Source organism: Osmerus mordax, chromosome 9 (genome assembly GCF_038355195.1).
Source record: "Osmerus mordax isolate fOsmMor3 chromosome 9, fOsmMor3.pri, whole genome shotgun sequence".
NCBI classification, from domain to species: Eukaryota; Metazoa; Chordata; class Actinopteri; order Osmeriformes; family Osmeridae; genus Osmerus; species Osmerus mordax.
In genome coordinates this window covers 4,387,030-4,413,249 of record NC_090058.1, presented here as the reverse complement: position 1 = coordinate 4,413,249, position 26,220 = coordinate 4,387,030, and the positions used below count along the sequence as shown (strand labels likewise).

General features: G+C 47.9%; 1 protein-coding gene across 2 annotated transcripts in view; it reads right to left on the bottom strand.

The window, feature by feature from the left end:
• crim1 (cysteine rich transmembrane BMP regulator 1 (chordin-like)) overlaps positions 1-26,220 on the bottom strand; it is a 49,070-nt gene that overhangs the window by 18,967 nt on the left and 3,883 nt on the right. For both annotated transcript variants that reach the window (XM_067242701.1, XM_067242702.1), the window contains exons 2-5: positions 21,589-21,762; positions 2,757-2,999; positions 2,396-2,516; positions 2,076-2,197 (exon numbers count right to left, since the gene is read on the bottom strand). In XM_067242701.1, the coding sequence (XP_067098802.1) occupies positions 2,076-2,197; positions 2,396-2,516; positions 2,757-2,999; positions 21,589-21,762 (660 nt within the window). The remainder of the gene's footprint in view (positions 1-2,075; positions 2,198-2,395; positions 2,517-2,756; positions 3,000-21,588; positions 21,763-26,220) is intronic.

The following is a 26,220-nucleotide window of genomic DNA, read 5'->3' as shown; positions in this document are numbered from 1 at the left end:
CGGATCTTTGATGTTCCCCTGGCAGCCGGCTTTGTTCTGATGTGAGACTGGTGGCACAGCAGGACAGCACAGTGACACACACGCTGGCAACACCAGCTGTTAGCTCTGGCTGGGCTGGCCGTACACACGCATGCACACACACACACAAACAGGCTCTGAACAGGAGGGAAGCGATGTCACACCATCCTCCCTGCTGCTAAACGTCAGCCTCCTCTCTTCCTCTTCTCTCTTCTCCACTCAATTCCTAGCCCTCCCCCCTCCCCTCCCCTCCCCTCCCCTCTCCTCTCCTCTCCTCTCCTCTCCTCTCCTCACCTCTCCTCTCCTCTCCTCTCCCCTCCCCTTCTCTCCCCTCCTCTCCTCTCCCCTCCCCTCCCCTCCCCTCCCCTCCCCTCCCCTCCCCTCCCCTCCCCTCCCCTCCCCTCCCCTCCCCTCCCCTCCCCTCTACCTCTATCTCTCTCTCTGCCCTCTCCTCTCCCCTCTCCTTTCTCCTCTCCCCCCTCCTCTCCTCTCCTTAAATCGCTGTTTCTCCAAAACCTTTTCTATTCGTTACTGTCCTCTTTCCCCCTTCACTACTCTATCATGTCCTCCTCCCCTCTCTCCCCTTTCTTCATCTCACCTCTAGAACATACTGTATGCCTCCACTCAACCTGTGATCTCTCTCACTCTCACACACACACAATCTCACAGAAACACACACTGACACACCCACACACACACACTCTTACACAAACACACACTCTCACAAAAACGTGGTTTCCTTTTAAAGACCAGGGTCTTCAACTGATTCATTGAAAGATTTTACGTTAAAGTTCACTGCCGTCCATATCAACGTGAACTACATGAATCATTGACAAGCTGTTTTAAAACGAGATGTCTCCCTGCTCTTTATCTCTCTGACTCACACGCTCTCCTCTGCCCCTTCAACCTTTCACTCACACTAATATTCCCTCTCCACCTGCAAAATATGTTGTTAAACACACATGTACGGACACACACACACCCACACACACACTTCGCTCCTGCCTAAGTGTGTCTCTCTCCAGAGGTAATAGTCCGCCCCCATGGGCAGAGAGGGAAGCTGTGGTCCGTGAATAGCTGGTCCTATAGAGGCATCAAACACACACACACAAACACGCACATATGCACAAACACTTCCTCTTACTTAGTGTGTGTACATCATGACATAACTCTGTAAACAGTATGAGTGTTTGAGAGACAAACACAGAATGGCATTGTCAGTAAATATTTATTTTGCTCCTAAATCCTAACGGAATATGCTCTGCTGCTGTGATCTTTTTAGGAACTTATGCAGTGCTGGGATTGGGGCTGGTGCTGGTGCTGGGGCTGGGATTGGGGCTGGTGCTGGGGCTGGGATTGGGGCTGGTGCTGGGGCTGGGATTGGGGCTGGTGCTGGGGCTGGGGCTGGGATTGGGGCTGGTGCTGGGGCTGGGATTGGGGCTGGTGCTGGGGCTGGGATTGGGGCTGGTGCTGGGGCTGGTGCTGGGGTTGGGGTTGGTGCTGGGATTGGGGCTGGGGTTGGGGCTGGGATTGGGGCTGGTGCTGGGGCTGGTGCTGGGGTTGGGGTTGGTGCTGGGATTGGGGCTGGGATTGGGGCTGGGGTTGGTGCTGGTGCTGGGGTTGGTGCAGGGGTTGGGGCTGGGATTGGGGCTGGGGTTGGTGCTGGGGTTGGTGCTGGGGTTGGTGCTGGTGCTGGGGCTGGGGTTGGTGCAGGGGTTGGGGCTGGGATTGGGGCTGGGGTTGGTGCTGGGGTTGGTGCTGGGGCTAGGGTTGGTGCTGGGGTTGGGGTTTGTGCTGAATTTGTCTCCCTGGAGCTGGAGGCTGATGCTGGACTGCTGTGTGTGGCTCAGAGGCTCTCTCTCCCAGCTCCTACAGCCACAGCCTGATAGCCAACTGGAGGGTCCTCACTCTCCCCCCGCCCCCCACCAGCTTAAACAGTTTCTGGCCACAGGGCAGACACAGCAGGAAGCTGCGCAGTCAGAGGACCACTCTTATCCAATCACACAGCAGGAAATGGGCCACAGCCAATCAGACATGGTAGATGTTGTCAGACCTACCGTTGATACACTCGTAAACATCACAGCATCGTCCTGGGGACCCGTCGCCGCGGGAGACCACTTGGGGGGTGCTTCCCGCCGTGCACTGGGGAAAGCTGCAGAGACCTGGTAAACACTCACACCTGGGGGCAGAGAGGAGAGGGGTTACACACGCTCTCACACACACACACACTCATATTCTCACTGTCTCTCTCTCTCTCACACACACACACACACACGCTCACACAGTTTTCCTGGTCGGCACTGGGCAGGATTCAGGTGGGTTACACACACTGTCTCTCCCACACACACAAACTCTCTCTGACAGACACGCAGGTTACCTGGTGGGCAGGGTGCAGCACCCGTCGGCCGTCAGACGGACCTGGGTCTCGTAGCTGTCCGGAGGACACTCCCCCTGCTGGACTGGAGGACACTCTACAGTACTGCAGTCCACGCTGAACACTGGGGACCAAAAACAGCACGCTCGTGTGAGAGAGAGTGTGTATGTGTGTGTGAGGGGGGGGGAGAGAGAGTATGAGTGTGTGAGAGAGTGTGTGTATGTGTCTGTGTAGGGGAGAGAGAGAGAGTATGAGTGTGTATGAATGTGTGATAGAGAGTGTGTATGAGTGTGTGCGGGGGAGAGAGAGAGTATGTGTGTGTGAGAGAGAGAGAGTACGTAAGTTGCAATTGGTGCTCTCTCACCTGGCTTGCACTCGTACAGGTCGCAGCACTCTCCAGGCTTGCCGGAGCCCTTGGACACCAGGATGTTGAGGTACCCAGGCTGGCACACCTTCCTGAGGCAGCCGGCAGGGCTGCACACACACCTGCTGGGGAGAGGGCAGCACTCCCCTGGGGGGGCGTAGCCCTCGATCAGCACCGAATCCTCGGGACAGCGGGGGGAGAACTGGACCTCGCAGCGCGCCTTGGAGCAGTCTGGACGCTCCTCTGGAGAGAGAGAGGGGAGGAGGGAGAGCGAGATAGGGAAGGAGAGGAGAGATGGGGGAGGAGAGGAGGGAGAGAGAGTGAGATACAGAAGGAGAGGAGAGATGGGGAGGTGAGGAGGGAGAGAGAGTGAGATACAAAAGGAGAGGAGAGATGGGGGAGGAGAGGAGGGAGAGAGAGTTAGATACAGAAGGAGAGGAGAGATGGGGAGGAGAGGTAGAGTAGGAGATAGACAGAGAAGCTCATTAGCATATTGTACATGAACTGTACCATACAGTATTAATGTACAACTGGAGCTAAAACCAGATGGAGTCTTCCATAATGAACAAACACTGCTGATTATGTAGAGCTCAGCCTCACCAGTCTAAAGTGTGTTTGTGTGCGCGTGTGTGTGTGCATGTGTGTGTGTGTGTGCATGTGTATGTGTGTGTGCGTGTGTTTGTCTGAGCTGTCAATCACATCATTCGGTCTCATGATCATTCAGGTCAGATTTATCAGAAAACCATCGGCTTGTATGTCTCAACATCACAGCCTTTACAGCCTGAGGGGTGTGTGTGTGTGTGTGTGTGTGTGTGTGTGTGTGTGGGTGTGTGTGTGTGTGTGTGTGATTTGGAAGGGTGTGGCAGGCAGAGCACTTGATACTGATGTGAACAAATATGAAGGGAAAATGTCAACTGGTGGAATCGCAGAACACACACACACACACACACACACACACACACAGACAGACAAACACAGACACACGCACACACACACACACACACACACACAGACACACGCACACACAGACAGACAGCCCAGTGTACAGTCCATGATCTCTAACTACTACAAGACAGACAATATAGACAGAAGGGTTGTGTGATAACATTATGACATTAGCTTTGTAATGACTCTCTGATTGAAGCCTGGAGTCATTAGCAGCGGAACAACAGGAGTGAGTGTGTGTGTGTGTGTGTGTCCATATGTCTGTGTGTGTATCTGTGTGTTGTGATATCTATGCAAGTCTATGCGATACAGGGAGATTGGCAGCAGTGCGGCAGACTGCTGGTAGATAAGCACCTCTTGTATGAGCTGTGTGTCTCTTTAACTAGAAACACACACACCTTTGTTATGAAGGGAAATCATGTTATCTGTCCCACTTTGAAAAGAACATCAGAAGTACCACATAGATTCATTATTTGTGCATGTGTGTGTGCACGTGTGTGCGTGTGTGCATGTGTGTGTACGTGCATGCGTGTGTGCGTGAGGGATGTCTGTGATGTCTGATGAGCAGAAAGAGGTAAAATGGGATCGGAGGAGGATAATCATATCTAATGGATGGCAGACGAGTGGCACAGAACGCGGTCACACACACACACACGAGTGTCCTTAGCTGTAACACACAGCCGCACTGTAAAAGCATAAGAGAAGTGAACAGAGAAGACCATTATCACCGAAAGAAAGTGTTCAGAGAAGGCTTGATTTCCCTGTTTAAGTGCAGTCTCCCAGCCCACTGCAGATCCCTCATCGCTGTGGGTCTTTTACGCGTGTGAGAGCCAGCAGCGCAAACTACCTGCTCTTTCTGTCTTTCTAACCCACTTCCTGTGGGTAACATCAGGACTGCATAACCCCAGCAGCATGGCGCTATCCCTGTCCATGCAGGATCAAAAATTTACTGCTAAAATCATGTTTGAAGCCATGGGAACGAGGTGATGCTGCAGTTCGATGCATCAGAGTTAGGAGGCTGTGGGGATCTGAGTGTTTCACTCCAAATGGGCTTTTCAGAAGCAGAATCTTCCTTAAAAGCAAAGATGTATCTAAAACCAGGCCTCTGTTCTTTAAAAAGCCATCATTCACACCAGACAGCTAACACGCACACCTGGCCGCTCTCTCTCACACACACACACACACACACACACACACACACACACACACACACACACACACACACACACACACACACACACACACTCAAACCCACACACATTCTTGCTCTCTTGTGGCAATGTGTTCTACAGTATCAGCAGTAAAAGAACAGAGCTCTTGTCACATTAGTGTTCCTTCTCTACACCTCCCTAAGGTTTTAAAGAGCAGAACAGTCAATGCAGTCAATGCAGTCACACATACACACACTAACACACACACACACACACTTACACATGTTGCCATTTATCGGGTGTGTGTTTAAGTGTGCCCAATGTCTCTAACACAGAGATATAGAGGGTGGGGGTGGAGGGGTAGAGGGAGAGGAGAGGACAGAAAAAGGAGAGGATTAAATACGAATAGAGGAAAAAGAACAACTAAAAAACCACAACAGGTGTAGCTAGCTAGACTAACAACATCACACCTCTCCTAACCTCACCTGAAACCTGCTCCAAAAATATGCAGTTTTCACGCATACACAAACCCACACACAAAAAACACAAGCGCACGCACACACACACACACACACACACAGAGAGAAACAACCTTTTCAGAGTCACAGGCCCCCCGGGATAAACAAACCTCTAAAAGCTGCATCATAATATAAGACTATGAAAACAGAGTCCCCAGTTCATTATAGCGATGTCTGAGCAGGACAGATAAACATTCTCTATCACACACCAGGCACACACACACACAGCGTTTAAATTCCCAAGTGAAATTCATAAGCTAAATACAACGTACAGACCATTTCCAACACATGGGCACGACAGAGAATCACATGCCACTGAGACACAGTGACATCAGCAGAGACAAGAAGAGGCATGTCTACCATGGGGCTGCACACACGGATCGCTGTCCTACACGTGCCCGACGTGACGTGTGTGTGTCTGTCTGTCTGTGTGTGTGTATGTGTCCCTCCCTCCTCCAGCCCTCCTCCATCGCACCACGCGTTTCTCAATTCGGTATATAAATATGTAGGCTCTGGAACCCAAAGAGAACAGGAACTGAGAGCAGAGCCAGAAGGTGGATTAGGAGCAGGGTTTTCTAGATGATAGAACATCATAACCTGTGCTAATGTTAGGGACAGCCCAGGGAACCCTAAAGAACCAAGACACACTGGACTGTGTCTTGATCAAATCAAATCAAATGTTATTACTTTAGCCCTTTTCACAAGGGCTTAAAAAGTACACACTGTATTGTTACATATACATTTGTAACTGTATTTACTGTAATTGCGTTTTTTTATCGAGCTATTTAATTCTTTACTTTCCATACCAATAAAGCACTGAAATTGAATTAAGAGCAAGAGAAAAAATGCTCCTGAAAGAGAGAGTGGGGAAATGGTGACAGAGAAAGAGAGAAATAGGTAGAGAGAACGAAAGAGAACGTGAAAGAATCGAGTGAGAGAGACAAACATATATTGAGAGGCTCAGAGAAAGACTAAGAGAGGGGGGAAGTGTGAGAGAGAGACATACAGAGGGATCATGCTAATAGAGAGGGGAAGTGAGAGAGAGAGACTGAGAGACATACAGAGGGATCATGCTAAGAGAGAGGGGAAGTGAGAGAGAGAGACTGAGTGAGAGAGAGAGAGACTGAGTGAAAGACATACAGAGGGGAAGTGAGAGAGAGAGAGACTGAGTGAAAGACATACAGAGGGGAAGTGAGAGAGAGAGAGAGAGAGAGAGAGAGAGAGAGAGAGAGAGAGAGACTGAGTGAGAGAGAGAGAGAGAGAGAGAGAGAGAGAGAGAGACTGAGTGAGAGACATCCAGAGGGATCATGCTAAAGCGCCTGGTTTTCTGCTGTTCTATTTGCTCATATATCAACCCTCATCCCTAGCCTCAACCATGCGTGCAGTGTGTGCGTTTATCCGTGTGTGTGTGTGTGAGCGTCTGTGTGCCCATGTGTGTGTGTCGGATGACTGCAGAGGCGAGGGCACTGGAGGGAGACGAGGGGAAAACGAGGAAAGGAGAGACAGAGCGAGAGAAGGAGAGAAAGAGCGAGAGGAGGAGAGGCGATGGAAACGGCTGTAGGTTGAGTCGTTAACTCATCGCCTTTGCCTCCCGTCACCTTCTCCACACCTCCTCTCTCTCTCTCTCTCTCTCTCTCTCTCTCTCTGTCTCTCCCTCTGTCAATCTCTCTCTGTCTCTCCCTCCCTCTCTCTCTCCCTCTCTCTCTCTGTCTCTCCCTCCCTCTCTCTCTCCCTCTCTCTCTCTGTCTATCTCTCTCTTCCTTCTATCTGTATCTCTCATCCCAGTCACCCTCCCCGTCCCTCTTCTCTGCCTTTCACCCCCTCCAACCTTCCTCTTCTCCTCCTCCCCATAGCTCCTCCCTCCATTCCTCCCCCCTCAAGCAGCTCTGTGGAGGTATAACTGTCCTTTACCTCACTGTAGGAGCCAACATCTGCTGTGACAGTACAATATACCCTGCCACAATATATACAAACACACACACACTGAAGCACACGTACACAGAAGTAGATGCCCCAAAACACACACATGCTCTCACTCTCTCACACACACCTACTCTCACACACACACACACACACACACACCTTTAACACACCCCATATTGTGTCCTCAAATGTAATATCAGCCCCCTGATTGTTGTTGATCCATTATGACCTCTTATCACTACGGCAACAGGTTTTTTTCCGCCCTGGTTTCTCTAGCAACCAGTTTGACAGCGTTTGGTTGCTGTCTCAATGTGTGTATAATATGCTGGTCTTCTCCTGTAGTGTATTCACAGTGTGTGTGTGAGGGGGTCATGAGCCCCATATTTCTTTCATTTCATATTTCCAACATGTTGGCAAAAGAACAATTCCTACATGCGTCATTAGAGCAAAGAAAGGTCATTAACATATGCAAATAAGGATGTATTAGTTGTGGTAAATAGCAACTAAACATGCTGAACAAAAGTCATCCAGCTGTGAGTGGCTGTATACATTAGTGTGTGTGTGTGTGTGTGTATTTGTGTGTGTGTGTGTGTGTGTGTGTGTGTGTAATTAATGGTATACAAGGCTACATCTAGCAAGCCTCGGATTCAGAGCTGTGTGGAGTTGGAGAAAAAGCTGTCAACCAGACTAACAGTCTTATTGGCTAATCTGACAGCAGTCCGTAAGCCAGGATGACAGCCCCTCCACAGCACACAGCCTCCACTCTGCAATCCTCTCAACACAGACAGATAGGAATTAGCTTCTGAGAGGAAAAAAAAATATTCTGAGAGAACAAAAAATTCAAAGCCAGCTGATGACATTCAATGCCATCATTCTAATACCGCAGAAACTGAAATAGCACGTTCAACTAGGAAAACTGGCACTTAAACCTGGTGCAGTTGTCTCCCTTTATTTCTCTCTCCTTCTCTCTCTCTCACCCTAACCCTCTCTCTTTCACTCCCCCCTCCCTCAATTTCTCCCTTTCTCTGTCTCTCTGTCTCTGTTAGTGAGAGTCACGCCTGGCTGGGTATTTAAAGTGTGTTTATCCTCCAGGCCTGACTCCTGTCTCTGTCCCCCCCCCCCCTCTTATTCTCTCCTCCACCAACAGGTGAGAGCCCCCATCTCTGACCCCCACCCACCCATACTGACAACCTGGTGACAGCTCGAGAGAGAGAGAGAGAAAGAGAGAGAGAGCGAGGAAAAGTAAGGGGGACAGAGAAAAAGAGAGATTGATGGGAAGCAAGAGAGAGAGAGAGCGAGAAAAGGGGGATAGAATAGAGAGGAGAGGGGGCAAGGGAGAGACAGAGAAAGAGAGAAAGAGATCTGCCATTCCCTGGCTCCTCGCCAGCTTAGACAGGATCAATCTGTCCCTCGCTCCAGTAGAGTCGCGCAAGTTTGCATGAATAAAACAGCCAGTCTCCTCCTCATCTCATCTCTCTATCCTCTTAGCCTCCTCTCCGTGTCACCCCCCCCCCCCCCCCCCTTATCCTCCCAGTTTCAACCTCCATCTCCTCCTTCTTCTCTCCTACATTTCTCCTTCCCCGGTCCTCCCCTAATCACCCCCTCCTCTCCTCCCCTCCTCTCCTCCCCTCCTCTCCTCCCCTCATCATCCCCTCATCATCCCCCTCCTCTCCTGCCCTCCTTCCCTCCATTCTTCATCTGCATACTCTGCATATTATGGCGTCCTTCAAGACAGCACTCCAAGATGGCGACGGCAGCTCTGCTAAAGACTCCATTTCCCAGCATCCCCCTGTGGCTGCAGCTCACCAGTGCGGGGATTTGGAACGATCAGGCCAGCCACACCTGAAGCCTCGGGGACTTAATGAGCCACTGAGGCAGAAGTGAACCGCCAGCCTCAGAAGCCAGCTGGAGGAAGGCTGCGGGGGCCAGGGAGGGCTCTGCGGGGCCTCCAAAGCGAGGCCGTATTGATTCCACCACACCTTCAGGAAAACAGCTCTTTCCTCCCTGCACTCTGCCTCTTCTCTGCTGTGCTCTTTCCCCCTCTATCTCCTGTCCTCTCCCTCTGCCCTCTCTTTCCTCTCCTCTCTTCTTTCCACCCACTATATAATGCTTCCACATCTGCAAGAGAGCAGACTGACATTTGCTTGACGGTCCTGAAATTGAACTGTAGCCACCGTGTGTGTGTGTGTGTGTGTTTGTGGGCAGCCTGCAGTCAGACGTGAGTATTTGTGAGTCAGTTCTCAACTGTAGTGGCTGTCTGCACAGCAGGGATCCATTGGCATGCGTATGATGTTGCATTAGACCGCGAAACAAAATGAGCGATTTCACTTATAGGCAGCAAGCACCTCAAGCTCTAAAAGTGTAGCTGTATTAGACAGACACACACCCACAACCACACACATGTACACAAACACGCAGATGCACACATTTAATGTTATTTTTCTGAACATAAACAGGTTTCCTGTTGTTGCAATGTAAAAGGAACAACATAGTGTTTGATTTAATTGTCTGCACCAGACTTCTCCTCTCTCTCTCTCTCTCTCTCTCTCTCTCTCTCTCTCTCTCTCTCTCTCTCTCTCTCTCTCTCTCTCTCTTTCTTTGACTCTCTCTTGCTTTATCTCTCTCTCTCTCTCCCTGTGTATTTGCCTCTGAAGGAGAAATAAGATTAACATGGTTTCAAAACTAAATTCCACAGAGGATTAACAGGCACTGATGGAGAGAAAGAGAGAGAGAAAACCAAGTGAGAGGAAAGAAAGAGAATAAGAGAGAAGGGACAGAAAGAGAAGGAAAGAACAAGAGGCAGTGACAAAGAGTATGAAGATGATAGGGTGATGGTGTTTAGAGGATGAGGAGGGGAGGGTGAGCAGGTGAGGGTGAGCAAGTGAGGGTGAGTGGGTGAGGGTGAGTGGGTGAGGTGGTGAAGGGATGAGGGTGAGCAGGTGAGGGTGAGCAGGTGAGGGTGAGCAGGTGAGGGTGAGTGGGTGAGAGTGAGTGGGTGAGGTGGTGAAGGGATGAGGGTGAGTAGGTGAGGGTGAGTGGGTGAGGGTGTGTGGGTGAGGGTGAGTGGGTGAGGTGGTGAAGGGATGAGGGTGAGCAAGTGAGGGTGAGTGGGCGAGGGTGAGTGGGTGAGGTGGTGAAGGGATGAGGGTGAGCAGGTGAGGGTGAGCAAGTGAGGGTGAGTGGGTGAGAGTGAGTGGGTGAGGTGAAGGGATGAGGGTGAGCAGGTGAGGGTGAGCAAGTGAGGGTGAGTGGGTGAGAGTGAGTGAGTGGGTGAGGGTGTGAGAGGATGGAGATGAGCAGATGAGGATGAGAGAGTGAGAGGGTGAGAGGATGGGGGGAGCAGGTGTGGCTTTCTTTAGTATAATTCGGTGTGATAGAAGCACTACGGTATTAATGTTGGCTGATCTACACAGCTCCCCTCTAGACTGTGCATAACTGGGTTCATACCAGCCGCCAAACACTGTAAAACACAAAGATCCACCAGAACAACGTGCAGCTCAAGCAGCTACAGGCTAGGAAGAGACCTTGAGATTCAACTGTGCGCAGAACGGTAACACGATCATATTGAACTACAGAAAAACGACAGATAACACTTTGGATTTATTTCAGGATGGATGAAATAGAAGACAAGTGTCTGAACACATTTGTCAAAGTGCTTCTTGTTCCAATCAGGGCACTTGGTTTGGAAAAGATATTGTGCTGGTGAGGGGGTGTGAGGGGGGTGTGAGGGAGGATGGGGTTGTCCTGACAACCCCATACCCCATCTGACACAGGTAGCTGAAGACTGTCAGAGAGGAAAGACAGTAATTGAGGTTAGAACCCCCTCGCTGTACGGGTGAAGCCACAAACAAACACACACACACACACACACACACACAAGCACAGGTTTTTCCAAGCTGTTATGAGACCCAGACAGAACTCAGAGATAAGACTCTAGTCTGGCTGTCTGGTTTTCAACATACAGGCAGTCTGTCAGACAGGGATATCTCTGCTATCACATCTGATCTGATCAACTCATACTTCCTACAGCTTGTTTTTTTAACAACTGTTGCCACTGTCCATCACACACACGCACACACACACTTGCACACACAGGCACACACTCACTGTTACTTTCCATTTCTAAAGCTGTGCCACCTCCACCCCCTCCTGACACCCGTCCTCTCCCCCTCTCCTCTGTCCTTCATCCTCTCCTCATCCTCCCCTGCCACCACTTGTCCTGGTTGCCCTCGCCAACCGTCTGCATCCTCCTGCTGCCTTGCCAACAGCCTCTGTTCCTCATGTGTGTGTCTACCTGTGTGTGTGTGTGTGTGTGTGTGTGTGTGTGTGTGTGTGCGTGAATATGTAAGTGTGTGTGTGAGCTTGTGAGAGAAAAGAAGGTAAGAGGCTAATTGACCAACCAGGCAGAACAGCCTACATTGCAGCATTCTTCCAGTACCAGTCAGAAAGCCAACCTGCCAGCCAGCCAGCCAGCCAGCCAGCAGGGATGGTGATTTTTCTGTGTGTCGTCAGAGGTTGCGGCAGAGCAGCTGGTCACAGGATCCATGCAGTCCCATATGAGAAGGAGACAGTGTGTGCGTGTGACAGTGTGTGTGTGTGACAGTGTGTGTGTGTGTGTGTGTGTGTGGGTGGGTGAGTGCATGTCTTGGCTTTGTTGCATGTAAGCAATGCTTCTACTAACAATATGTCTTCAGTTCCGTTGAATAAAAAGCCTGGGGTTCAGGTGTGTGTGTCTGTTTGTAATGAGGCTGTCTGGCAGGTCTGACAGGGGTGAGAGGTCACCAATTACGGATGCAGTCTCTCTCTTGCAGCCTTCATACACTTCTACACAACCTTATTTTAGAGTCATGACCTTGACATGAGGAGATGTGACCTTGGGCATACGTGAGGTGAAATGTTCCAGTAGTCTACCGGGTCATTATCTGGGGAAAAGAAGCACCATCAGGTTACGTACACGTTTAACTGTCCAAATCAAACTAGCCTTCATCCATCCATCTCTCCCTCTTCCTCTTCTCTCCTCCCTTCCCTCTTCCGCCTATCCTCCTCCCATCCTGTCATCCTGAAGGGAGTGTTATCTCAGTGCAGACACACAGCTACCAATCCCCACAGAGTCATCTGTCTCTCTTACATCTTTCACTCCCTCCCATCCTCCTTCCCTCCATCGCTGTACCTTACGGCTCTCTCCCTCCCTGGCCGTTCTGTACCTCTGTCTCCTACTCCCCTCATGTTCTCTCTCTCTCTCTCTCTCTCTCTCTCTCTCTCTCTCTCTCTCTCTCTCTCTCTCTCTCTCTCGTCCTGGCATCTGTACCTCTCCCCAGGCTGCTTGCTGTTCTGAACACTTATACACACGCAGGCCATAAAACCATAAAACCATCTTGTCTTGTGAATTAATCATATCAATAAAAACCAGCAAGTGGCTCATAGAGACGGATCAGCTGATATCCAGCCTACAAGCCCCCCGACTGCTGAATCTCTTCCTTGCTCCCTCGCTCCTACACGCGGTCTCTCTCTCTCCCCTCTCTCTCTCCTCTCTCTCTCTCTCCCTCTCCCCCCCCTCTCTCTCTCTCTCTCTCTCTCTCTCTCTCTTTCTCTCCCCCCCTCTCCCCCCCCCTCTCTCTCTCTCTCTCTCTCTCTCTCTCTCTCCCTCTCTCTCTCTCTCTCTCTCTCTCCCCTCTCCCCTCTCCTAGGTTCATCTCTCTATTATTCCTACATATTGCTCTGGTTCTCTCTCTCGGAGGGGAAAGAAAAATAGAGAGACATTTAGGAAAGCAGACGGTGAAGAGAGCATTTAAAGAAGAGAAAACAGCAATAGATGAGAGGAGAGAAGGAGTGGGAAGAGGAGAGGAGACATTGACAGATAGATAAACAGACCTCCGACAGGTTCATCTATCACCCGTCCTGATCCTTGGGAACACGTCTAGATGACTGACAACAGGGAACACGTACAACTGTACCCTGTCACACACACACCTCTGGACCGTTAACACACGCTAAAATGCTACTGCTACAATACACGCTCACACTCAGACTGTTGTGAAAGTTCAACTCTATTTTGCTTTACCAACAGCAGCACATTGCTGCCTTGCCGCTCAGCTACCCAGGGGGAGAAGCCGCTGACAACCTGTGAACTGTGGTAACCGTCAGAGATAAATGTCATGATCACATCTAGACACCAGCATGGAACATCCTGACACGATGTTGATCCAGACATACTGCTGTGTGTGTGTTTGCGTGACATGTTTGTGTCTATGCGTGTGTGTGTGTGTATATGTGTGTGTGTGTGTGTGTGTGGGTGTGCCTGCAGGTGTGTGTCTACAGTAGGTGTGATTGTGTTCCTGTGTATGTGCATGCAGGTCTGTGTCTACGTGTGTGTGTGTGCATGCAGGTCTGTGTTTACGTGTGTGTGTGTGTGTGCATGCAGGTCTGTGTTTACGTGTGTGTGTGTGCATGCGGGTCAGGAGACGTTCACAGAGGAAAAAACAAGTGCTATCCAAAGAGACTCAATCTGTTATGTTCCCCACACCTCCATCTTAGATACGCACCACTCCTGAGTATAATGAAAATATACTGTAAGTGCTACATAATTCCACACAAACACATTTTCAGCTTGAGGCTATCAAAGATTTTTTATGTAACATTTTCTGTAGTTAAGGCTGCTTTCCGATGAGAGGGACCCAGGTGAATACACCCGTTTTAATGCGATGTTATGCGTGTTGCATGTATAGTATTTCTGTGAGCGTAAGTGTGGTTGTGAATGAGGCTTAGAGGAAGCCTGTGTCTGTGTGAGTATATGTGAGCCTGTATTTCACCAGAGGGAGAGGCAGGGATAAGAGGATCTGCACATTCCAGGCTGGAGTCTAAACATGTCCTCCTGCACCTCAGGAATCTAGACCGCAGCCTGTTACATAATACATTAGCCATTAGCTATTAGTACTGGGACATTCATATAAAGTAGCATTAGTTTTTAGCAATGGGACATTCATATCCAGTAACATTAGCCATTAGCAATAGGACATTTGCATTCAGTAGCATTAGTTATTACTACTGGGAAACTCGTATAGAGTAGCATTAGCTATTAGAAGTGGAACATTCAGACATTCAAATACGGTAGCATTAGTCTTTAGCTATTAGTACTGGTGTGTTGTAGCAAACTCTGGACTACAGGCCCGGATATCCCAATCCGGTTTTATGAGCATGTCAGATCAAGTGTATACACAACATTTGTTGTTAGCAACATGTCACGTTGTTAACACCAGCTCTTATACAATTACACCATAAATAAATGTGATAAAAACACATGCACACACACACACACATACACACACAGCAAGAGAGAACGCACAAACACACTCTGGAAGAAAGCGAGGTAGCACAATAGAATGGACCGATGTGAAAGCTTTAGGTAATGCTCAGGAGACCTTTCAAGTGTTCTGAGAGATTGATTTCTCCAGACTTGGTTTATGTACTGTAGGAAAGGTGATCAATAATTGTATATTTCTCACCTGTCAGCTTTAAAATAGAAATATCACCATCATCATCGTCACCATCATCATCATCATCCTCACTCTCCACCTTGGGGACAAGGGGTTTTGAATTCTTACTGGGGCATTAACCTCTCTGCAAACAGAATGATTTCCTGGTGCATGGGAGTATGGATAGGTAGGGTGAGTATAGAGAGGTAGGGTGAGGTAGGGTGAGGAAGGGTCAGTGTAGGGTGAGGTAGGGTCAATATAGAGAGGTAGGGTCAGTGTAGGGTGAGGTAGGGTCAGTATAGAGAGGTAGGGTCAGTGTAGGGTGAGGTAGGGTCAATATAGAGAGGTAGGGTCAGTGTAGGGTGAGGTAGGGTCAGTATAGAGAGGTAGGGTCAGTGTAGGGTGAGGTAGGGTCAATATAGAGAGGTAGGGTCAGTGTAGGGTGAGGTAGGGTCAGTATAGAGAGGTAGGGTCAGTGTAGGGTGAGGTAGGGTCAATATAGAGAGGTAGGGTCAGTGTAGGGTGAGGTAGGGTCAGTATAGAGAGGTAGGGTCAGTGTAGGGTGAGGTAGGGTCAGTATTATTTATTTTATATTTTATTGTAATGTTTATTTTATTATCTAATTCCACTTAGTATTGCTAGTTATGTACCCTTAGTATAGTTAGTTCTCATATTTAAATTTTAGATTCCTATATGTTTAATGTTTGCACCTTCCAGCCAAAGCAAATTCCTTGTCTGTGCAAACTTGCATGGCGAATAAAACCCATTATGATTCCGGGGTATAGAGGGGTAGGGTCAGTGTAGGGAGAGGTAGGGTCAGTGTAGGGTGAGGTAGGGTCAGTGTAGGGTGAGGTAGGGTCAGTGTAGGGTGAGGTAGGGTCAGTGTAGGGTGAGGTAGGGTCAGTGTAGGGTGAGGTAGGGTCGGTGTAGGGTGAGGTAGGGTCAGTGTAGGGGGATCACTTTCTAAGACAGTCAGTCTGAAGAAAGAAGTGTAGTCATTCCGAAACAAGGCTGTGGTCTTTGAGCCAATCACAACATCACATGACTACAACCACAGGATCTAAACAATCTGCTCTTGTTGGGCTTGCTTCCAATTGGCTCAAGTCTTTACTAACTTCCTATTGGTTAAGACCTGAAGTCGAAGCCTTCTCTGACACTGAACACAGAGGAGCTTTCAGACACTGAGTCTCTCTCAAACTTAATAACCCTCTCCAACACACACACATCCTCTACAGACAGACGAGGAAACACACACACACGTTTATACACACATGATGGCTAGCTTCAACAGCAGCTAATCCAGACTGTCTCAAATAGACAGACCAGCATTAGACCACCCTCCAATGAAAACAGCAGACTCTACAGGTGTTCTAACAGTCAGAGTTCGCCCGCTGCACACACACACACACACACACACACACACATACACACACATAAGCACACTTGTGTGTGTTACAAAATAACATTATTATCATGAAAGAGCAGTGAGGCACCCTGCGTTTACAGCAGCTAAACAAAGCTGGGCCTGCATGCCTGGTCATTACCAAGAGAGGAAAACACATTTTTGTGTGAAAGGTGTTTTGTTATCGTTACAAATGGCAGCAGCAACGAGCACCACGCATGAAAGAGGCTGGGAGTGATTCATCTTTATCAGCTCCAGACCCAACGCACCACACCCAAACACACGCACACACACACATATCCCAACCAAAACACACAGATATGTGTCCTGGAATTCAAAAAAGACAAACAACCTTAATCTCAATTGGGACCAACACCGTCTCTCACTTACACACAAACATTGGTTCAAGCCAGCAGCAGTATGACACACGTTCCTCTCTTCTCCTTTCTTATTTTTCTCCTCTGTTCTACCCTTTCTTCTACCTCTTCTTCTCTAGGCTTCTCTTCTCACCTCGCCTCCCCCATCCCTCTTCTCTCCTCTTCCTCTCCAGCAGGCAACCTTCCTATTGCGTGGCCTAGAAACTTCCGCCTGACAGAACCTGCCAATAGCATCCACTGACCCCAGACTGACGTCCAATTGCACAAGGCCATAGAGGAAAATCAACGAGGAGAGAGGGGCATCCTGTAAGTTTCTGTGTATTTATATATGTGTCTGTGTGTGTGAAAATCATTCAAAGGAAGCTGCAGCATCAGTGGGGATCTAAGGTAAATTGATTCGATTGCTCTTTGTTCCTGACACAAAGGACACTGGTGTTTTCCAACTGGGCTGGACCTGGATGTACCTGTAGTAATCCCACCAGGCAGATCTATAGGCCATTGACAGATACAAACAAACACATACCCACACAAGGCATCCCTGTCTGCCAGGGTTAATGGAGATGAAAAACAATGATTTGGTTTTTGACAATAATTAGTTTATAGTTATAAACACATACACACACACACACACAGACACAAACAAAGTACAGTACAATATCTGGTCTGATACAGTATAAAATCTGGTCTAGGGAGTCAGGTGGCTGAGCGGTGAGGGAATCGGGCTAGTAATCCGAAGGTTGCCAGTTTGATTCCCGGCCGTGCAAACTGACGTTGTGTCCTTGGGCAAGGTACTTCACCCTACTTGCCTAGGGGGGAATGTCCCTGTACTTACTGCAAGTCGCTCTGGATAAGAGCGTCTGCTAAATGACTAAAATGTAAAATGTAAATGGTCTGATCCAGTATAATAATATCTGGTCTGATGCAGTATAATCTGGTTTGATGCAGTGTAATATCTGGTCTGATGCAGTATAATCTGGTTTGATGCAGTATAATATCTGGTCTGATGCAGTATAATATCTGGTCTGATGCAGTATAATATCTGGTCTGATGCAGTATAATCTGGGTCCAGTCAGATTTATTTCCCCTGCCTGGCACAGTGTGTTTCACCGATCCAACATGAAGTAGCTCTGGAAACAAACATGTTGGTTTTGGCATAAACAGTCCAATCTCTAATTTCTTTCCTTGTTCTCTCTCCTCACCCTTTCACTGTCACGGTCATAGAAAGGGAGAGAGGGAGACAGAAAGAAATAGGGAGGTAAAAAGAGAGAAATAGGGGAGAGAAAGAGCAAGAGACATAGAGATGGAAAAAGAAAGGGAGAGAGAACGGGAAAGATAAAGAGAGGGAGAAAAAGAAATAGAGAAAGAGAAAGATGGAAATAGAGGAATAGAGAGAGAGAGAGTGAGAGAAAGAAGAGAGAGAGAGAGAGAGAGAGAGAGAGAGAGAGAGAGAGAGAGAGAGAGAGAGAGAGAGAGAGAGAGAGAGAGAGAGAGGGAGAGAGAGAGAGGGGAATGTCTGGTATTTCCTTTAATGTGCTCTGGCCTCGCTGGGTCAGAGGAGCAAGCGGCTGCACCCTGCACACTCCTCTACAACAACACATCCTCTCTCCCTCCTTCCTCCCCCCTCGTTCTTTCAGTTCAACCCACTCTACCTCCCTGTCTTCCCCTCTTCCTTCATCTGTTCTTCGCTCTCACTGTTTCCCCTTTTCATTTCTTCTTCTTTTCCTCTCGCAAACTTCTAAATGCCAGCGATGACAAAAAGGTTATTTTACTTTTATTCTTCGGTTGTTGTGGTGATTATCACACACAAACACACAACAAATACCGTATCCATGAGAGACTAAGTTAGGTCTAAGCAGTAGTGAAGCCATAGAGCTGTTACTATAATAAAGTAGTTAAAAGTGAACAAGTCGTGGTGTGGACTAATTCAAGCGGAGAACCATGAGCACTGATTCTCTGAGGACCAGACTCCGGCGGGAGCTCCAATGACGTCATTGTGAGATACACCAAGGTCAGAGGTCATAAGGCATAGCTATTTCAGATCTGTCCAATCGCAGCGCACGTCCTGCCCGCATCTACCCAATCATATCGTGTTAAGGTCTGTAGCAGAGATTATTTATGGTTTATTTGTTGAACATCCGTTCATACCGGCAGCAGATCCTGAATTCCTTTCATTCCTCACAATCTTCACATACCGGACGCGAGAGCAAAGGTCCACCAACAGAGAGAGAGACAGAGAGAGAGATCACATCACCTATTTAGTACATGAAGTCAGAATCTCTCTGCAGGAAACTATATTAAACTTCTCCTAATAATAGCAGCATGTTTACATCCAACAAAGCTGTTTATATTCAATACATGACTTACATGAACTGTGAAACCTGAAGTGTGTCTCCAGTTAAAAACGCTTGTTATGTTTGTTCACACACTCACACACGGCTCTTCACACACACACACATACTTTTTTTCGATTTCTGTTTCTCCATCTTATATGTCAGGTAGAGGTGCAGGTAGAACTAGAGAGGGTACAATTTCTGGGGAAATTGTGAGAATCTTTTTTACTATATCACATCCAAAACTTTTGTTTAAACTAATATCAAACATCGAAACATTCTGATAATTTTCTCAAAATGTAAGTGGACTTTTGGATTTTACAACTGACATTTCTGTATTTGAAATACATATGCATCCTTATTATTTATGAAGATTGCATAGATTAAAAAGCATACATTTGTTACTACTCATTTACACTTCAAAATACTAAGAGTGACTAAGATATTCTCTGCAGCCTATCAGATGTCTCTTCCAATTTTAGCCAATCACAGCTAGCTTGCTAAACGTTAGCCTTGGAAACACTTAAAATGACTAAACATGGATCCTGCCATTCTCAAGAATATTCAATCACGTATGATAATCGGTTTAATAAGATTAACAAGCAATATTTCAACTACATGCTACCAGATGACATTGCTCGTGATCTGAAGGAGACATTTTGTCCGTTATTATAGCAGGTTGTTGAAGTCCACATAGATATATAATATAAAGAATAGATGTCTTACGGCGGAGTCTAGAATGTCCGCACATGGCGGCCATCTTGCTACAGTCAACTCGCTCACCCATAACATTGTGTTGGTGCAACATGTACTTTTTAAATTACCATAACTTGCTCAATTTTCAACCGATTTTGAAACGGTTTGGTTTATTATCAACGTCAGAGATGTCGTTATGCCACTGTAGCAAAATGGCCGCCATGTGCGGACGTTCGACTCCGTTGGCCGGCAACGCGGACGAGACATCTACCCTTTATATATATCTATGGAAGTCCACATAGACACGTTTATGTGATTGGCTAAAATTTGAAGAGACGATCTGATAGGCTGCAGAGAATATCTTTTTGAAAAAAACTGCATTTGTGAATCTAAGAGAGTCCACACACACAAATGCAGGGATTTGTAACTCGTGTTCTCCGATTTGTAACTTGTGTTCTCCGATTTGTAACTGGTGTTCGTCAAGTTGCAAACAAATGTAATGGGGTCATTTATTTGTGAATCGCGTTACATTTGTGAATCACGAAATACATTTGTGAATCGCGTTACATTTATTTGTGAATCATGAAATACATTTGTGAATCGTGTTACGTTTGTTTGTTTGAATTATGAAACTAATCTAACTCCATATAAAAACATTACATCTTCCCTCGTCCATTAGGCTAATTGTATATAGCAGGACAAGTCATCCCTTACTTCTCAGCGTGACATATGGTAGAAATGCGTGAGAAATACAAGTTGTTGGCGTGAGAGCGTGAGAAATGGCTGAGTCACTGCGAATGCGTGAGACTTGAGCTCTGTGTAGAGGTAGGCTACAGGTAGAGGTAGACTTAGAGGTACAAAGAATTAGAGAATACCTGTACATCGGCAAACAGGTATTCAGACAGACAGAGAGAGACCGACAGGTGCAGGAGAGTGGGCCACATGAAAGAGCAGCTGTGGACCTTAGATCAGACCAGACCTGGCTAGCTGATCACAGAGTCAGACTAGACAGAAGCACACCTGCCACTGCACGACAACAGTTCGGTTGCTATGGCGGTTGTCATAACAAGTCTTTATTTGGGAGTTTTAATTGCCATTCTGTTGCCAGCATTCTGTAAACACACCGTCTTCCTTCCTTTCCACCCACCCTATCTCTCCCTCCCTCCTCCTCCTCCTCCCCACTTCTTGGTCAGTCCGTCTGTCCTTCCGTCTATCTGTACTCCAACACAGCCAGGGGGGTAACATTCCTCTCTGCTACATTAACATTCTGATACGTCGCTTACAATCTTATCAGGCCTCTGCAAAACACTGTGCGCTCGTGTGTGCGTGCGTGTTTGTTTTTTTATCTCGGAACGACTGATGAGAACCTGTCACAGAAAAAAAACGCCCGACAGAGAAAGGGCGGAACAACAGAGCTCACTTCCAACACGGAGAATGAAGGGCTGAATGAAGGATAGCAGGGAGCACTGGCTTGTTATTCACTATGTGACTCTGCTGAATGTTAAATATGCTGAGAGACGGGACAACACGAAACACAAAGCTGAACAACAGAGAGAGAGAGAGAGAGGTAAAGAGACACAGATGAGCATAACGAGGTAGAGAGATGAAGAGAGACACAGAGGGAGTGAGAGAAGGATAGAGAGAAAGAGTGAGATGAAGAAAGGAGGGGTAGTTTCGCCTATTGTGACAGCAGCCCAGTCTCTCTGGGAGTTAGGAGCAGACAGAAAGCGATTGATAATGCCGTTTGATTCCCGTCTCAACACTTATGAATTAACAAGCAGGCAGAAGAAAACAATTAACCTAGTTAATTACTGATACAGCCAAGTCTCTTATGCCATGAGAAGATTCCAGGGTTGAAGGAGGAGTCTTCTAAGACCAGACGACACAAACGACTTTCATCATAGTTTTGGAAACAGACAGACACAAACCCATGCATACACAAACAGTCTCTTTTTCAAGCTTTCTTTCTTTGTCTCACACACACAAACACACAAACACACACACACCAACAGGCCTACCTTCGATCTTCTTGAGGGCAGTCTGACAGGCCTCCTGGCTGGGGAACTCGAAGGGGTTGTTGCAGGTGCGGATGCTGTCACACTCACACCTGCCATCCATGAGGTTGCAGCCGGTGATCAGGTTCTCGTTGCAGGGCTCGAACCCCAGCAGCTGGTCATCATCCCAGTTCTCATCTGGAGAGGAGGGAGGAAGAGGATATGACATCACTGACGTGACATCATCAAAAGGCACCAGTGACCTGTCTGACAGTGTACAGATCACTCCTATGTCCACTGCACAGGTAGAGAAAGACGGTGAGAGACAGAGAGAATAGAGAGAGAAAGAGAGTATGACAGAAAGAGAGAGGACTACTGATAGACAGTCGAGGCCATGTAGAAACCTTACGGCGCTCTGACCTCCACAATGCCATTATCAGCTCTTATTTGTTATGCAAACAAAACCCCACTGGCACTGTAGAACACTGCTTTTCTCTATCTCTACCTTATCACTGGTGTGTGTATGTGCGTGTGCATGTGTGTCTGTCTGAGTGTGTGTCTGTTTATGACCGCTTGTATATGTTTGCTTGCACTTCTGTGTATAGACATAGGAGTGATAGTCATAGACTCTCTGAGAGTGTGTTTGAGAGATGAAAATAGAGTGAGAGAGACAAAGAGATGTTATACTATGTGTGTGTGTATGTGTGTGTGCCTGTGTAAATGAGGTACGTGCCTCTACATTAGTGAACAGGCCCTGTGTTAAAACCAAATCTGGCTGAAACCCACGAGCACTCCATATGTTTTCATGTAGCTGTGGTTCTTGTGCTTTGATTAGCATTTCAAACAAAGCTACATGACACGCGAGCCTGAGAGCCTAAGAGCCATCAGTGGACTGACGTCTGCCTGCCTGCCAGTAATGCCATGCAACCTTTATGTGCGTGTGCCCATGTCCGGTTGTGTGTTGCGTGTGACATCTGATAGCTGGCAGAGTGTAGCGAGGGCTAGTTCGGAGGACTGGGAGGAGGGAGAGTGTCGAGGATACATGGTGGTAGCTAATTATCACCGACAGTTTAAAACACTCAAGCTGTTTAAGGAGCCAAGGGAGCAGAGTGGAAGAGAAGCAGACAGAAAAAATGATGCAAGATGAAAACCTCCGACTCAGAGAGTTACTCTGAGAGGTTTGTGGATCGGCTGTAATCACACACTTTCAACAGGCATGTTCACTCTCCAGTGGCTCTGCCCGGTTCTGTGGACCGGTTGGAGGTAATGAGAAAGAGAATGTGTGTATTTGATTGTGTGGAAGTGTGTGTGTATTTGAGTGTATCTATGTGTGTCTATGTGTTTTGGTGTGTATATTTGATTGTGTGGCCATGTGTGTGTCTACATGTGTGTGTGTATATATATATATATATATATATTTGACTGTGTGAATGTGTGTGTGTCTACAAGTGCATCTATGTTGTCCATGTGTGTGTCTGCATGTGTGTGTTTGTGTGGGTGCATATGTGAGAGTGTGTACGTTTGTTTGAGCGTGTGTGTACTCAGAGGAAGAGCGTGACAAGAAACCAGTGGAGTAGGAGGTGAACGTTTACGCTTGTCTTCCCTGACGACAGAAGACAACCTGTGTTCTTCTCTAAGTTCATCCAGCCTTCCAGCCCAAAGGAAGGCTGTGTGTGAGAGTGTGTGTGTGTGTGTGTGTGTGTGTGTGTGTGTGTGTGTGTGTGTGTGTGAGAGAGGCCTCAAAAGTCACAGGGGGGTACACCCGCACAATAGACTGCACTCCGTGTTCCCTTCTGTCTGTGTGTGTGTGTGTGTGCTGTGTTCTCTGGCCTCTGTGGTGTCTCCTTGCCTCCAGCAGCGGAGGGTTGGCGGGGTCTCTGCCTGCTCTGGGCGACAGGGACCCCTTCACACTCCTCACTTCCGCACAGAGCCACAGGGGGGAAGTGCATTAGAAAGAGGACAAGGTTACAAGGGAACGAGTGCACACTTAAGACTGCAGGCTGGAGAGATTGTCGCACCAAGAAAAGCTCATATCCAGTCTCACAGCTCTGCAGTGCTAATCCACCCCTTCTAAGTGTTTTACATTGTGACATCATGTCAAAGTAGAGTGTTATTCTCAACCCTTCAACCTTCTGCCTAGAGTTCTAATGAGCAGCGTTCTAACGAGCATTGTTCTAACAAGCACATGCCGGTATTCTAACCAGTAGAGGGGCCAGATTTTCAACTAGAAGAAACCAAGGTTCTAACAAGCAGAGAGGCCAGTGTTCTAACGAGCGGAGGGCAATATTCTAGGGAGATTCTAAGGAGTGACACCGGTTTGCTAGAAAATTCCCTCAGGACAGAGACCCCCTACATCACGTTGCTGTCCAGGTGCACTCTGGGAATGCACTGTTTGTCATACCCTTATAGGCTGTCACAATCACACCTGGTGAAACTCTGTAACCGCTGTTACTATCTGTTACCTAAATGGGACTTATGATGTCATTCATCGTGTCAGCCAAATCTCTGGCAGTTCTCCAGCCTGCAGCAGAGGCTGCAGCTGAGGTGTAGAACAAGCGGACAGGGAGTTGTGTTGCATAGTGTGTCTCTGAGCAGGTGGAGGGATCTAGGGATCTAACCCTGAAGGTCCTTTCTGAAGGTCCTGACAGGGTCTTTCTTCTCTAACGTAGCTGAACAGCAGCAGAGCAGGATTGCATCACGGGGTAAAAATGCCAGCAATGTCTGTAGACCCAGACCTGGGTCTAAACTAAACAAATAAATTATTATTATTCATCTTCAATAGGCACTCGTGCCCTAGCATGCAGCAGGCCTCTACAGGGCTGCTTCACAGGAATGCAGAAGCCAGGATATGGAGATGGAGCGTTTAGGACCCAGCAGAGCACGCAGATGGAATGTTTAGAAATCCAGAACTCCGGACTCAGAACCTGTTCCAACATTCCATTCTAGGTTTTAGCCACTGTTTTCTTGTTAGCCTCCTGTTTTCACTCCTTTCATTTGATGTAATATTTTGAAAGTTCTGGTTTGAGCTGGTGCAAGCTGGCGCTGAGTGACAAGAGCCTGCCAATGACAGCTAGCCAGTCAGCTAGACAGTCTGCTCAAATTCTGCCATTGAAGGAGAAAACAAGCAAACCAGCCAGTCAGTCTACCAGCCAGTCAGACGGTAATTTCAGATCCAGCAGTCCGTCAGAGCCACATTCCTGGAGAGAGCTGCAACAACAGCAGGAAGGGTATGATGTGTCCAGCTCTTCTCCGGTTCCTCTGCGCTCCCTGACCTTTTTCCTGACTGCAGACAGCGGGCAGCTCTCTGGAGTAACACAGGTCACTGTCGGGCTACCAGAACCACCTGTAAACAAGACTGGACATGCCAGTGTGGCTTCCTCTGCAGGGCTTCCGAGCAGGGCTCCCTTCAACTCAGAGAGACCATCATGGCTGCCAGTGGGAGGGGTAAACAAGAGTCCTCGCTGTTTGGTTCTCTCCCGCTCCCTCTGCAGACCAGTCTGAGCTGCCTCGATCTCCCAATCTACCCCCCGTCCAGTCTATCCCCACACCCTCCACCACCACCACCACTCTGCAGCACTAAAGGAATGGATGCATGCAGCCAGGTTCCATGGAGGAAGTGAGGGTAGATTGTATGGAGGATGCCTTGAGGCAGGATAAAGGTTTTTGGTTGATAGGATGGATGGATTAAAAGTTGGTTGGATGGATGAATGGATGGATGGATGAAATTGTATGGTCACAGTGCCTCTATTTGGGATGAAGTGGACCTGTCAGAAGCCTTTAGTTATGGCGCAGCAGAGGGTCTGGTATCGACTTCAATGAGACTAATGAGTGATTCATCATGTCTGGATGAGTTCATAACCACGATGATCATCTGCACTGGGACAGCCTATCTCAGCCTCAGCGGTCGGCAGCTGAGTACGATTACACTAATAATTGTCCCCATAGCGATTTGTGTGTATGTGTGTGTGTATGTGTGTGTGCATCCAGAGATAATGGTCAGGTCTATTATTCCACAGTCCCAAATCACCTACACAATATCCACAGAGTGGATCATGCTGACAATTTTGAGGGACAGCAGAGAAGTAGTGGGAATCCAACCTTGGTCATGAACCACCTCCACTACACTATACCCAACCAGGGAGAAGATACCAGTCAGTGGACTAACATACCAGTGAAGCAGAATGACAACAGCATACTAGGACACCAGAGCACGCTAGGAACTCCATACCAATCTCTGTCCAATGATAGAGCTGTGCTCAGTGACAGGCACCTGAGGCATCCAATCTCGTAGACGGTAGAGGTCAGAAGCCGGGTGTTTGAAGGGATGCCATGTGGGTGATTTGCATTTTTGCCCTCTGGGAGAACATGGGGAATATTCCAGATGAGAATCGACCATCGTGGTCCAAACAACTAGTGCACGTAATCAATGACTTCCAATATGGTTCACATCAGGGCCAGGTCTGGCCAACAGGGACAGGGCTAAATATTTACCTCAAAATTCCCTAATACCCCTTGTAGGACGCCAGCTAAGCCTCCTCCAGACGCCATAAACATTCTCCAAATTATACATAATTTAGGTGGACATGCATATGCATGAGAGCTGATTATTTCATCCAGACGTCTTCAAAGACCGTCAGAGAGAACAAATACTTCTAT